At 34.3% G+C, this 13407-nt stretch overlaps 1 protein-coding gene across 3 annotated transcripts in view; it reads left to right on the plus strand.

Annotated features, from left to right (window-relative positions):
- Positions 1 to 13407, plus strand: part of LOC117100214 (amine oxidase [flavin-containing] B-like) — a 57411-nt gene that overhangs the window by 20321 nt on the left and 23683 nt on the right. For all 3 annotated transcript variants that reach the window (XM_033239809.1, XM_033239808.1, XM_033239810.1), the window contains exons 8-13: positions 6234 to 6325; positions 6422 to 6505; positions 6959 to 7034; positions 7600 to 7687; positions 9919 to 9972; positions 10447 to 10504. In XM_033239809.1, coding sequence (XP_033095700.1) covers positions 6234 to 6325; positions 6422 to 6505; positions 6959 to 7034; positions 7600 to 7687; positions 9919 to 9972; positions 10447 to 10504 — 452 coding nt within the window. The remainder of the gene's footprint in view (positions 1 to 6233; positions 6326 to 6421; positions 6506 to 6958; positions 7035 to 7599; positions 7688 to 9918; positions 9973 to 10446; positions 10505 to 13407) is intronic.

Below are 13407 nucleotides of genomic sequence, written 5' to 3' on the forward strand. Positions count from 1 at the left end.
ATCATATTTACAACTTATGTGCTTTCAGAATATGTAATAAAATTTGGGGGTCACCTTTCATCCTAAGGAGCTATAACTGATTAAAAATATTCATGGTTTTATGCATATATAAATGTTGACGCACGCGTACGTGCACGCTAAAAAATGCAAACGGAAAATTAAGGTACATAACATTCAACCTTGACCTGAAGCTTATGCTCACCTAATATGATTTAGAAATGACAAATGGTTAAGATTATATGGGGTCATCAACCTTTTGAAGAAAGAGAAATGAGGGGGTCAGAAAAAACAATTTTTTTGACCATGATGACGTCATTAAAATGTAAAAAGAAGTCAAATATATGAAAGAGAACTGTCTCAGCTATAACATACTCAAAGTTGGAAGACGATCGACCAAGGATAAGCGCGAGATACGCTCAAATGCGTATTTTCAAAAATGACGTCATAGCTATAATTCACTTTCTTTGAATTCAGATGCCAATATGATGACGTCACAATGTCCGATCAGCCATTATGATCTACAAAATCATATTTGCAACTTATGTGCTTTCAGAATATGTAATAAAAATTGGGGGTCATCTTTCAACCTAAGGAGCTATAACTGATTAAAAATAGGTCTGATTTTAGCATAGTATCACTGTATATCGCCACAAATACGCGCAAAGATACCTATGTTTGATGCGCATGTACGGTATTGCTATTGGCCAAAAGATGACCGAAAAGAATGGAAATTTGTGGAAACAATGTCAGGAACCCAAAAGATGTAAAATAACGTAATTTCTAGCTTTCGTATGTGCTGCGCACGTAAAAATGCGCGCTCGTAGTGGAAAATTTCAAAAAAATTTGAAATGCTCAAAATGGCCTAAAACATGCTCTAATTTAGTCAAAAAGTGATTTTGAGCATTTTGAAATTTTGACGCACGCGTACGCGCGAGTAGTGAAGCGCAAACGTCAAATTAGGGAACAGTACATTCAACATTAACCCGAAGTTAATGCTCACTTAATACGATTTCGAAATGGCAAATGGTTAGGCTGATATGATCGATAATGTAAAAATGCAAAATTGCGCGTAGATGACGTCACGCATGACTGAGCGCGTTGAAAAGCTTACCATGACTATTCCAGACCAAGCCAAATATTCGCTGACAGCGATTTTTCGTTACTCGTGGCAGTTTTTGAGATATCGTGCGAACAGAAAAGGGGAGAAAGAAAGAAGAATAAAAAAAAGATTATTCCGTACAATAACAATAGGTGATCCGCTAGTGTAGCGGATCACCAATTACCGTATATAATGCAATATGAATAACAATGAATGTGCAACTATTATATGTATACGAGTTGACGGATATTGTGAAATACATAGCCTATAAAAAGATGTAGCCTATTAAAATAAATTAACATGTGTTATGAATACACAGGGACACAGGGTACAATATGCTATGTATTATTTAGTAAACCTATTAAATGTCTTTTGAATTAAGCTAGGTGAATATGTTAGATTTTCAAATAACAGACTGCTAGTATATTTTTTAGTATTATTATTTAGTCAAGTTTTGGTTTATTAATGGCAGGAGAACCATGTATGTAGGTATTCCCATCATATGTACAGATCTACCAGGTGATAAGTACTCAATAGAGCAATAAGAATCGGGTGTATCAACTTTGGGTGGAGGGTCAATATTAGAATAAGGTACTGTACATTTCTACAGGGGTTCTACTCAGGCCCTACAACAGTCTCGGTCAGGGTGGTAGGACAAAAGCCAGGGAAAATCAGCAATTTTGATTAGATACTTATTAACTGATAGATAGGCCTACTGATCGATTTACACTTTTTTTATTAAAAAAATTACTATGACATGGCCCTGGCCGCCCAATATACATGCATACAACCCGTAGCTGAAGCTATGGCCCTGGTTTGAGACGAATACGTGTAAATTCTTTTAGAGTATTTTTTTTGCAACATATTAGCAGGCCGTATGGTAATACATCAGCTAGTGTAAAACATCATTTTTAAATATATCATTTCTACTGTTAAAGCAATGTTTAACTACTATACTTGTACGTACATTAATATTTATGAAATCCCATGGTGACAAATATAAATGATAACGCATGAATGGTTAAATGATATATTTAGTACAAGTATGAATGATTGATATAATAGAATAGTGCGTGTTTTGAGCTATAGACACAGACAAAACTAATGAAAAGAAGTCATGTTAATGCAATGATGATTATGTATATTTGGCCAGACCAATAAAAATAGCTTCCGACGCCCCTTGAGTGTGTGTGAAAGTTTTTGGAAGAAGGAGAAAGCTACTGTATTTCATGTGGCTGAACGGTGTTCTGTTGAATCATAGTAGAAAAAACAATTAATATTTGTCGGAGGAAAACAAAAGTGTACAGTATTATTTCTTTACTATTACTATTATACTACTTAATTTGGCACTGAGAGAACATATATGGAGGCTTAATGATCAAAACTTCTTGCAAGGTTTTGGTATTTTGGTCCCTGGAGCGGCTGGGCTGCTAGGCCTCAGGTTAGTGCCTGGAATCGTAAAAATTTATGAAGTAAACAGTTTGCGGAACGCTGCTGTAGGCCTACTATCAGTCATGAAAACGAAAATTCTAATTTCACATTTGAATTTGTATATTTAGGTAAATTTCAAAATAAAAATTTGAATAGAGAATTTAAAATAAAACTCCCCTCAATTTTTGGACAGTTCCTGTATTCATTTGCCTATATACAGTATCCTTAAATTGGCTAGTAATCAATTTAACGATTTTTTTTTAATGTCTGTAAATTAGTAAAACTACTTCTTTTCAATCCGTTTTTCATTGGAAGCTAATATTTTTGTTTGATCATTTTAAATAAACTATTCATAATTTTATGTAAATTTTGGAGGTATTTTCCTGCATTTTTGACTGATGACACTACATCTTTAACAAATATGTATCTAAATTAGTCGGCTTCCTCTCCTGATTCCTCTTCATCACTAACTTCGTCTGCAAGCACTCCATTTGAACAATGTCCATAGCAAACCTTACAAGCAGAAACACATGATATCCCACTTTTAATGCACCTACTCCTCACAGTTTGATATGTCCAAAAAGAGCACATTTGCTATGTCCAGAAATTCTGGAAACGGTGTCATATATTATTGAATAATGGGCATCTTACCCTAATATAACAGTATTTGGGCAATTCCATGACTTTTTTTCAGATTTAGTAAATTTTCAACTTTGAGGGATGTAAACAAGTTTTATATCAAACTAAAGCTTAAAAAATGAATTTTTAGGATTCATTGATGTAACTTTTCTTGTGTGGATGTATAAAAATATATAGGAATTTGAAATTACATAATTTTGAAAATATAAAAAATATGAAAATGTCATGTTTTTTCAAAGCCTCTAGAACTGTCTCTTATACACATCTAGATGTGTATAAGAGACAGCCCCTTGAGTGTGTGTGAAAGTTTTTGGAAGAAGGAGAAAGCTACTGTATTTCATGTGGCTGAACAGTGTTCTGTTGAATCGTAGTAGAAAAAACAGTTAATATTTGTCGGAGGAAAACAAAAGTGTACAGTATTATTTCTTTACTGTTACTATTATACTACTTAATTTGGCACTGAGAGAACATATATGGAGGCTTAATGATCAAAACTTCTTGCAAGGTTTTGGTATTTTGGTCCCTGGAGCGGCTGGGCTGCTGGGCCTCAGGTTAGTGCCTGGAGTCGTAAAAATTTGTGAAGTAAACAGTTTGCGGAACGCTGCCGTAGGCCTACTATCAGTCATGAAAACGAAAATTCTAATTTCACATTTGAATTTGTATATTTAGGTAAATTATTAACTTCAAATTAAAAATTTGAATAGAGAAAAAATAAAACTCCCCTCAATTTTTGGACAGTTCCTGTATTCATTTGCCTATATACAGTATCCTTAAATTGGCTAGTAATCAATTTAACGATTTTTTAAAAATGTCTGTAAATCAGTAAAACTACTTCTTTTCAATCCGTTTTTCATTGGAAGCTAATATTTTTGTTTGATCATTTTAAATAAACTATTCATAATTTTATGTAAATTTTGTATGTATTTTCCTGTATTTTTGACTGATGACAGTACATCTTTAACAAATATGTATCTAAATTAGTCGGCTTCCTCTTCTGATTCCTCTTCATCACTAACTTCGTCTGCAAGCACTCCATTTGAACAATGTCCATAGCAAACCTTACAAGCAGAAACACATGATATCCCACTTTTAATGCAGCTACTCCTCAAAGTTTGATAAGTCCAAAAAGAGCACATTTGATATGTCCAGAAATTCTGGAAACGGTGTCATATACTATTGAATAATGAGCATCTTACCCAAATATAACAGCATTTGCAAGTTTTAAGTCAACTGAATCCACAATCCGAAACGCTGGATAACAATGCAGATAACATATAGGTGTGGGGATAATCCTATTGGAATTGCTTGTTATCTGAAATTTCATAAGCAAGCAGCCAGTTGCAAAATTGATCCAGATCGATTACCATAACAGTTCTTAACATTTTGACATTTGACCTCATTTTTTGAGGTAATAAATTGGTTATGAGAGTCCTTTTATATTGTTTTCTTGGTGTTTGTATTATTCTGTGCATTTTGACACCAAAATCAACCATATATTATAGTGTTCTCAAGATACATATTTAAAGTGTTTTAGGTTGGGTCAATGACCTTTAACCCCAAAAAAGAAATTTCCCCAATCTCCTCTCACCCTAACTTTGTTTTGGTGTATTCTATAAATAAGTTGAAATCACAATCACTGTAATGTTAAAATGATATATGCCAATTTTAATAGTGACTAAAACTACCATTTTTGACATTTTGATATTTGACCTAAATTTTCAAAGTCAAGAATCGATTATGAGGGCTTTCAGTATTATTTTCTGTTTTGCTATATATTTCTGTGCATTTTGACACCAAGATCAATCATATACAGTTTTTAGAAGTTTAGATTGGGGTCAATGACCTTTGACCCCTCATAAAAAATTTTCCCCACCACCTAACCCACCTTACTTTTTTTTTTGGTGTATCCTTGTATATATCCCTACGCAAATCAGTTAATTGTGGGATACTATGTACTCTTTATTTGGATTCTGAATTATTTCAGAAAGAATCATTGTGTTGCATTTTACCATATTTGCATGATGTTCCTAACCCCTGAATGTTATAGTATGCAGTATTATCGTATTGTATTACCATAAAACTTCTAATAATAATCCACTGCTCTATTAATAGCCAATGGCGTTACTATGAGAGTCACCAAAACTATAGAAAAAATGACATTAAAATGAACATTTTTGACAAGGTTGTGGCTTGGACTCCCAACCTTGAGGTCAGAGGTTCGGAACTCTCGCTGTGCAAGTCGCTTGTGTACTTGGGCAAGGCACTTTATCTACGTTTGTCTCTCTCTACCCAGGAGTGGTTTACTACTGGGGAGGAAAAAAGGCAGTGTGGAAAGGAACTGGCCACCCTACCACACAATACCAAGGCTTAGTACAATGGGCTCACAGCTCATTTCCCTATGTTCTGAGTAATGAATATGGGACTACCTTTATCTTTACCTTACTCCTTAAAATAGACATTTTTCACATTTTTATTAGTATATGCACAAATATAAGAATATTTCAGTATAACTTTTTATAGTTTATTGACCAATATTTTTCTGACTTTCCTTCGGCAATATGTAGCTGCTATTGCAATCAGAAACCACAAGTCCATGTTCGCATTACTTCCACTTTTTTGAGTTTAGAAATAAAGTTTAATCAACAAAATGTATTTATTCACAGTAGTTGTTTAAGTCTATGAATTGCTGACGTTAAAATCTGGGGGGTGGGCAGGAGTTTACTGTTTTTAAGTGTCCACATTAAGCTTAGAATCAAAGCTCTGATCACATGGACTGATTTAACTCTGCTGATTTCAAGTGACAAAAGGAGGACATTGAAAATAAGAATTCCACAGTGAGTACTAAATTCGCTTGGAATCGCTTTTATGAACTAGTTCACTTCAAGCATGTTATTTTGAAAATGTTTTTTTTGGTCAAAATTGATGTTTGTGTCTCCTTCTTGAAAAGGGTGACAAATTGTTGATCACCATCTTCATTAAGTCCATCATCATCTTCACCATCATCATGTTATTACCGATATCATGCATTATCTTCAGTCACCATCTGATTAAATGTGTCTTACAGCACGTGTGCTCTTGTCTAATCCTGTCAGCAAGATTGATCAAACTAAAGGTGATGTTGTCATGGTAACTGTTGTATCTGGAGAAGTATATCAGGTGTGCAATCTTTGAATATGTATTTTTTTGCCATTTAATAAATACACTAATCAAACTAAATCAACTAAAATTATGTTTGCCTTTATTTTTTTCTAGGCCTCTTTCGTAATCAGTGCTGTCCCTCAAGCAATAATCGGAAGGATAGCATTTAGTCCACCGTTACCAGCTCTTAGAAATCAGGTAAGTGTGATTGAATTTTTATACCGGATGGTTTGTCCCATATTTAGCTTCTAAAATATAAGTTACTGTAATATGAAGCCAAATTAGGGATACATGGCTATGATATCAACTTTGTAAACTTGGACCATGCCCAATCATCGTTGCTTAGCTAAAGTGATTACAGGTGTGCTTAATTTGCAATCTACAGCTCACATGCTTGAATGCGTCAAATTCCCAACTTTATACCACAATGGGTCTCCAAGGCCAGATATCCCTGTGTGGAACTCTAGAGACAGTTAATTCACTTTTTTTGGCTCCATTCAGTGGGGTTTTGCACTCCTTTCCATTGGAATTCTAACCTCCAGTGACACAGCACTTAATGATAATTTTCTTTTTCTCCCATATTTTTTAATAATTTACAATGAGGAAGCACAGGGAACAATATAGTATAGATTTATTTGTTATTTCTTGCAGTTAATTCAAAGAATACCAATGGGTTCATGCATCAAAACAATAACATACTATGACACTGCTTGGTGGAGGGAACTTGGTAAGGTTTAGAATTAAGCCGGTCACTCAATGCTTCCTACGACCGTCGCACGGCGAATCTACCTTTGCTTCCGGCGAGCAATAGACAATGTAATGTTGTCTGCTGATTGTCATTGGCAGTCTGAACGGATCCTCATAAAACAGGCGATCCATTGGTTCCGCGCTGTCGCATGTGTCCGTCGTCGTGTTGCCATCGCATCTCCATCGAAACGCCGTCGCGCACAGTGAGTACTGGCTTTACAATGCAAAGGTAGCTTTGTGTTGTTATGTTCTTTCAGTCCCACACGCTTGTATTTAAATCATTAAATATTAAATTATACTATATCATAGTTACTAAACTACTACTGTAAATTATGCACAACTTGTAATCTGTAATGAGATGGTCTGCAAGGTCTGCAGTGATGATGTTAGACAAAGATGGAAGAACCTGGCAATTTGCCATGACCCACTTCTTAGGATGTTCAAGAACCGATACACAATTGAAGTAAATGTTTAAATAATGACGTATACACTCTCTCTACTACAGCAAATTTTAGCATGATATAAAATACAATTTATTGTTTTAGATTACTGCGGAATTGTTCTTGGTGATGGTATCATCTCCGGTACACAAGATGACACCAAACCAGATGGCTCATACCCAGGATTGGTAGGGTAAGTGTCCCAAGATTTCGTCAAACACATCACAAACTAACACAATGAGAGTAGAATGTGTTAGTTCGTGATATCAATAAAACATGTTAAAATACACACAGCTGTTGTTACAGCATTTTTGTGTGGTAAAGAATATTTTGACATGCCTTTTTGTATTCACGAACTAACATAATCTACTTCATTGTGTAAGTCTGTGATATTGTTTTTTTTTTGTTTTTTCAATTGTTTCAACTAATCATAATAAATAATATATGGTTTAGAGTGTTTCCTTTTTCAGAAATATGGCACATACCAAAAAATAGTAGTTTGTAGATAGTACTTTTTTCCTTAGAAATGGAAATACCGTTTTGAAATAACACTTGGTTTTAGATGCCTTTTGCTATTAGCAACAGACCTCTCTTCGACCAGTCTGAATGTGCACAAGCAAATCTAGCTTTTTGGAACTTTTGTGTGTAAAATATAGCTAATACAAATATTATATGTACAGTAGTTTTTAGTAGATATGGTGATGTTACTTTCTATGATATACCTAGGAGATTTTGATTTAATAGTATTGACTATATACAGTACTATAAGTGAAAGCAGTTTTACTGTTTCTTATCCAAATTTTTAATTAGATTTATTCATTCTGTTTGGTGGACATTATTGTAATTATCAGAATTTGTCAGGGAAAAGAGTTATAATTTATTCAATTTCAGTTCATTCATTCATTGTTATCTGAATAAATATATCTGAATCTATCTGAATCTGACTGGAAAGTCAAGCAATATGTAAAAAATAATCAGTCATGCCAGTGCACCTCAGTGATATAGCCAATTTCTATAGGCTGGCCTAGGTTTCTAATGTCTTGCATTTACTTAACTAAGAATTAATAAACATCAAATATGTACAGTATCATTAAATGAAATAATGAAGACTTTTTTAACAAAACATTACCTGATTGGTTTTTTTTAATTAGGAAGGAAGCTTGCAAAATATTGTGTTTAATTCCCATGTGCATGATTAAATCACTGCTGTAATGTCTTTCTGTTTATTGTGTGTAGTTGTAGGGTAATCAGGGAAGTATGGATGAATATTCATCCTTTTTCACAATAATTTAATTTCTATTTTCAACAGCCATAACAACAGATCATGTCACATGAGTATTAATTAGCATAGATGTAGTTGCAATCTGGATGTATTAATTGCTGACTATATTACTAGCTAATTTCTGCGACCTTTAACAATATTTTAGGCACTGGCTGTCATCACGTTAATCTACTATAAAGAATTTCATTCTCTTCATTGAGAAATACAACTGGTGGACAGCTCACACACACACACCCACACACACACATTAAATGTTTGGTGTAATCAAAATGTCTTAATTTTGATGACTTAATTTTTAAAAATTCTAAAAACAACTTAAATTGTGAAAGTATGTTAATGGTAGTAGAGTTTGATCAGTTTGCTCACCATAGACACATCTCTCATTCCACTGTGTATGTGTAATTTATTTTGCTATTATATTTGAATAAAATCTGCAAAGAATAAATAAACACCTTTTAATAACAAGTTAATCCAGCTTTCAACGACCGTGATAAAACCCTGGAGTCTGTTGTACAAAGTGTGCTCGTTTTCTTCAATTTCTTTACATGGTCCTGAGTTGAACACCTTTGGCTAATTTTCAGCTTTAAAAGTTTTGTAATCATAAGGCTCTTGTAAAATGGTCCCATTACATTAAAACCTTAGAGGTTAGAATTGGGGAGAAACTTCTAATTGCAGGAGATTTTTGATTTGGACATATGGTTTGGAGTGATGTTCATAGGATTTAAGCAAATAAAGGTGATTGCTTTAAAACAAGGTGATTGGGAACTACTTACCGTTAAATAAGTATTTTTAGATTGCTCTGGTATTGCCTAACTGAAGCACGTAACCTTAAACATGCAAACTGCCTGAATATTGTTGTGATGACATCACATCATGATCATATATAGGCACAACATGATTATATATGGAAATAAGGAGTTAAGCCCTGTCTAGTCTCCAATTTTATTTGACAAGAAACAGGTGACATGCCTAAATATGATCATAATGACATCACATCATTACCATAGACCATATATAGGTACATCATGACTATATATGGGAATACAACACTTTTTTTTTCAATGAAAATTTGATAGTTTGGTCAACTTAAGCTTTAGTGCGTTAATAGCATATTCATGTCTTATTTCTGGCTTTTTTTACAGATTCATCAATGGTGATCGTGCTAGAGAAGTTTGTCATTTAACTAAAGAGGAACGGTATGTAATGTATACCAAGTATACTAACTACAGTATATTAAGAGTAGCATACTGTAACTCAAATATTTGTATTGTGTATATCACTGTCCTTATACTTATTTGGTTCATATACATTTTTTTATTAGTACTGCACAATATATGTGTTTCAGCACATTTTATACCTTTTTCTGTGAACCTGCTGCTTAGCGATAATAATTATTTCAAATTCAATACAAATACAAAAGTCTTTATTTGTCAAAATCCATATACATACAATTAACAGACAAACAAATTGAAACGAGACAAAATTGAACCCTCATAAAGCCCTAAGGTACTTGTTAAAAATAGAGAGCCTAAGTCCCCCCTCCCCCCGTACATCTCTTGATCTGCCGCTGAATATATTTAGATTTCTATTGCATTAAAATTATATTTTTCTCTGCCTTGACAATGCTTCTATTTGCTGTCTGTTAATGTTTTTATTTTTTTTATCTACAGAAAAGAACGAGTTGCGCAGCATTATTGCAAAGCCTTCAGTTCTAAGAAAGCATTAAATGTAAGTCATGTTTGTAAATTATGTGCTTGAATGCATTAATATATGTAGTTATGAAGGTGTTTCACAAAAGAAGAACATAGCTTATTTGCAAATGAATACTTTATTACCCTTCCTCTCTGAAGGAGAGGTGAGGGTAGGGCAATAGCGTGTGTGTGTGTGTGTGTGTCCATCCTTCCGGTAAATTAATGTCTCTGGTTATTGTGGGATCATTTTTGAGTTGTTGAAATTTGTGTAAAATATATACATAATGACCTTTTTGTAGTCTTCTTTGTTGTGTTGTGTATACCTTCAGGAAGTTTAATATCATAGTGCAAGCAGTGTATCACTCATTATTCACCAAATAAACAATCTTCTATAAAACGCATACGCAAAAAAAAAAGAGCACTCGTGCAATGAATAGAAAGACTCTGTTCTTCTTAAAATCCAGTTTGTTGATTACTGTACAGCTGTTCTTGCGCAGTTATTTTAGTATCCCCAGTTTTTTCAAATCATTGTGGGGATGGATGATAAGATGCAACATAATGATGTGCCAAGTGTGATAAATCAGATTTAAGTTCGCCTGCAAACTTAGGGTCTGTCGTGTGGTTAAGCATACATTGATGAACCATTTCAAAACAAGAATAAATATCAGTTTTGTTGATTTTCGGTGGCATAATTGAGTGTGCGAGTATTTCCTCTTGCTTTTTTATCCTTCCATACAAAACGTATTATAGTGTACAATCCTTCTTATCAAGTCTGTGTATGAACATTAAATTTTGCCACACTTCTTTGCCTTGTGATTATATCCACTGTTGTTATCTTTAGGCAAGATGCTTGATGGTTTTATATTTTTGGTTGTACGTGGTGGTGGTAGAATCGGTTGAAAACAGAGTCGCAACATAGTGTACAATTTAAAGCATGGTAACTGGTGATAGGTTTACTTGCTTCTGCTGTGTTACCAAGTAGTGATTTTTGGCTGTTTCTGACATTCCCTGATATTTCATAGCAGATGAAATTCTTTTGCAATTTAAGGTATGATGTGGTTCTTGTCGGAGGCCTTTTAGTATTTGCATTGGGAAAGACTACAGTATTGTCAAATCGGGAAATTTAGGTCAGTATAGTAAAGCGTCAGAATTGTATTCCAAATAATCATGTTTCATTTTTGGTTTAACTAAATTGGTTTAACTAATTTTAAGATGTTTTGTCTATCTTTGGCAAACTTCATCAGTTAAATGACATGTCTTCTTCCCTGTTCTAATGGGCAGAACCTTGGGATCCCCTGCCTCCTTTGTGTTTGTTACTTTAAAACTTCATAGATATTACTGAGTTTATATGCTTCCTCATCCCTGTTTATTTTGTCCACTTTCTCTCCTAACCATAGTGATTCTTTGTGTTTAGCTCCTGCAAAGATAGTTCTTTTTCTAAATTAATTACCTTCCTGTTAGGTATGTGATTGTACTCTGTCATACGATGTGAAGGCTGATTTATGTATCGTTGTTGAAGTTGATGGTCTAGAGCAAACTTTTGCTTCACGACCTATTTACGATTCCAGGCACCAATCTGCGGCCTAGCAGCCCAGCCGTGCCAGGGGCCAACATACCAAAACCTGGCAAGAACTTTTGATCATAAAGCCTCCATGTATATACAATAGATTTACATCATTATCTGTTCTCTCAGTGACAAAATCGCATTGTATTCAAATTAAATAGTATTTTATTAAAGAAATAATACAGTACAATTGTGTTTTTTCTGCCGACATATTGTTAATTGTTTTTTTATACCATGATTCAACTGGACACGGTTCAGCCACACGTGTCATAGCTTTTTCCTTCTTCCAAAACTTTCACACGTACTCAGTCACTCTGCAACTTTGAAAGATGATCTGATGGTTCACCCATTACCGGCACTTCTTTCGTGACATTTCTTCTCTACTAATGATAAATTTTTGTAAAGCTATAACCCAAGCATTTGTCGTCGTCATAATGGTAAATCATTTTGTCGTTAAATGAAAGGTTGGGTAATTAATGTAATTTTAACCCACCTTTTCTTTTAGTCGCTTGTAGTGGAGTGATGCAAGTCCATCGTACGACCATTATGTGGTCGCATGCAGAGAACATGTTCTAGCAAGAATATATATTTGCAGTTGCATTGTTGTGTCTCACTACCACCTAGGGTTATTGTACTGTACTTCACAAATGAGTGCATAGACTAACACGAAGTCAGCAATTGCTGTAGTATAGTATAGTTTTAATTAAATATTAATATTTAATTAAATATTAATATTGTATATATATTCATACTAAATATTGACCACCATAGGCGTAGATCCCGGGGGATGGGGGATATATCCCCCCCAATATTTGACAAGGGGGATGGTCCATTGTATCATCTCCCCCCCCCCCAATATTTTGACTATGTATGGGATAAAATGGAGCACTTCAAAAGACTGTCACAGAAATAATTTGCACTGTCTTATGCGCTTACAAAGATGAAAATTAGCATAATGTATTAATGTTGATAACAAAATTATTTTATCTGGTACCAGTCAAAGCTCTTCTTTCCTTAGATGTTAGATGCTTGCAAAGAGAGCCACATTTCACACTGAAGGGTGTGTACGACATCAGTAAAGTTATGTCAATTCCAAGAATGTTTAAGGTTATATCGGTTGATGAGGAATTTATTGATTAGGCCTATAATAGCAAATTGCATCAATTTATTTTGCAAAAACAAGGTTTCCAGCTTCAGAGAGGGGAGGGGGGCACATCCCCTGTCCGCAAAAGGGCACACATTGGCGCTAACACCAGGCGCGTAACAGGGGTCTTGGGTCAGAGTGGGTATTTATTTTTTTAATTTTTTATTTCAACCATCTTTAAAGAGGGTAACCCTTCTAGTTTAGCCCAGTAGGGATGTGTATAAGAGACAGG

The sequence above is a fragment of the Anneissia japonica genome, unplaced genomic scaffold (genome assembly GCF_011630105.1).
Source record: "Anneissia japonica isolate Jap-2015-1 unplaced genomic scaffold, ASM1163010v1 scaffold6788_len1366326_cov149, whole genome shotgun sequence".
Lineage (NCBI taxonomy): Eukaryota > Metazoa > Echinodermata > Crinoidea > Comatulida > Comatulidae > Anneissia > Anneissia japonica.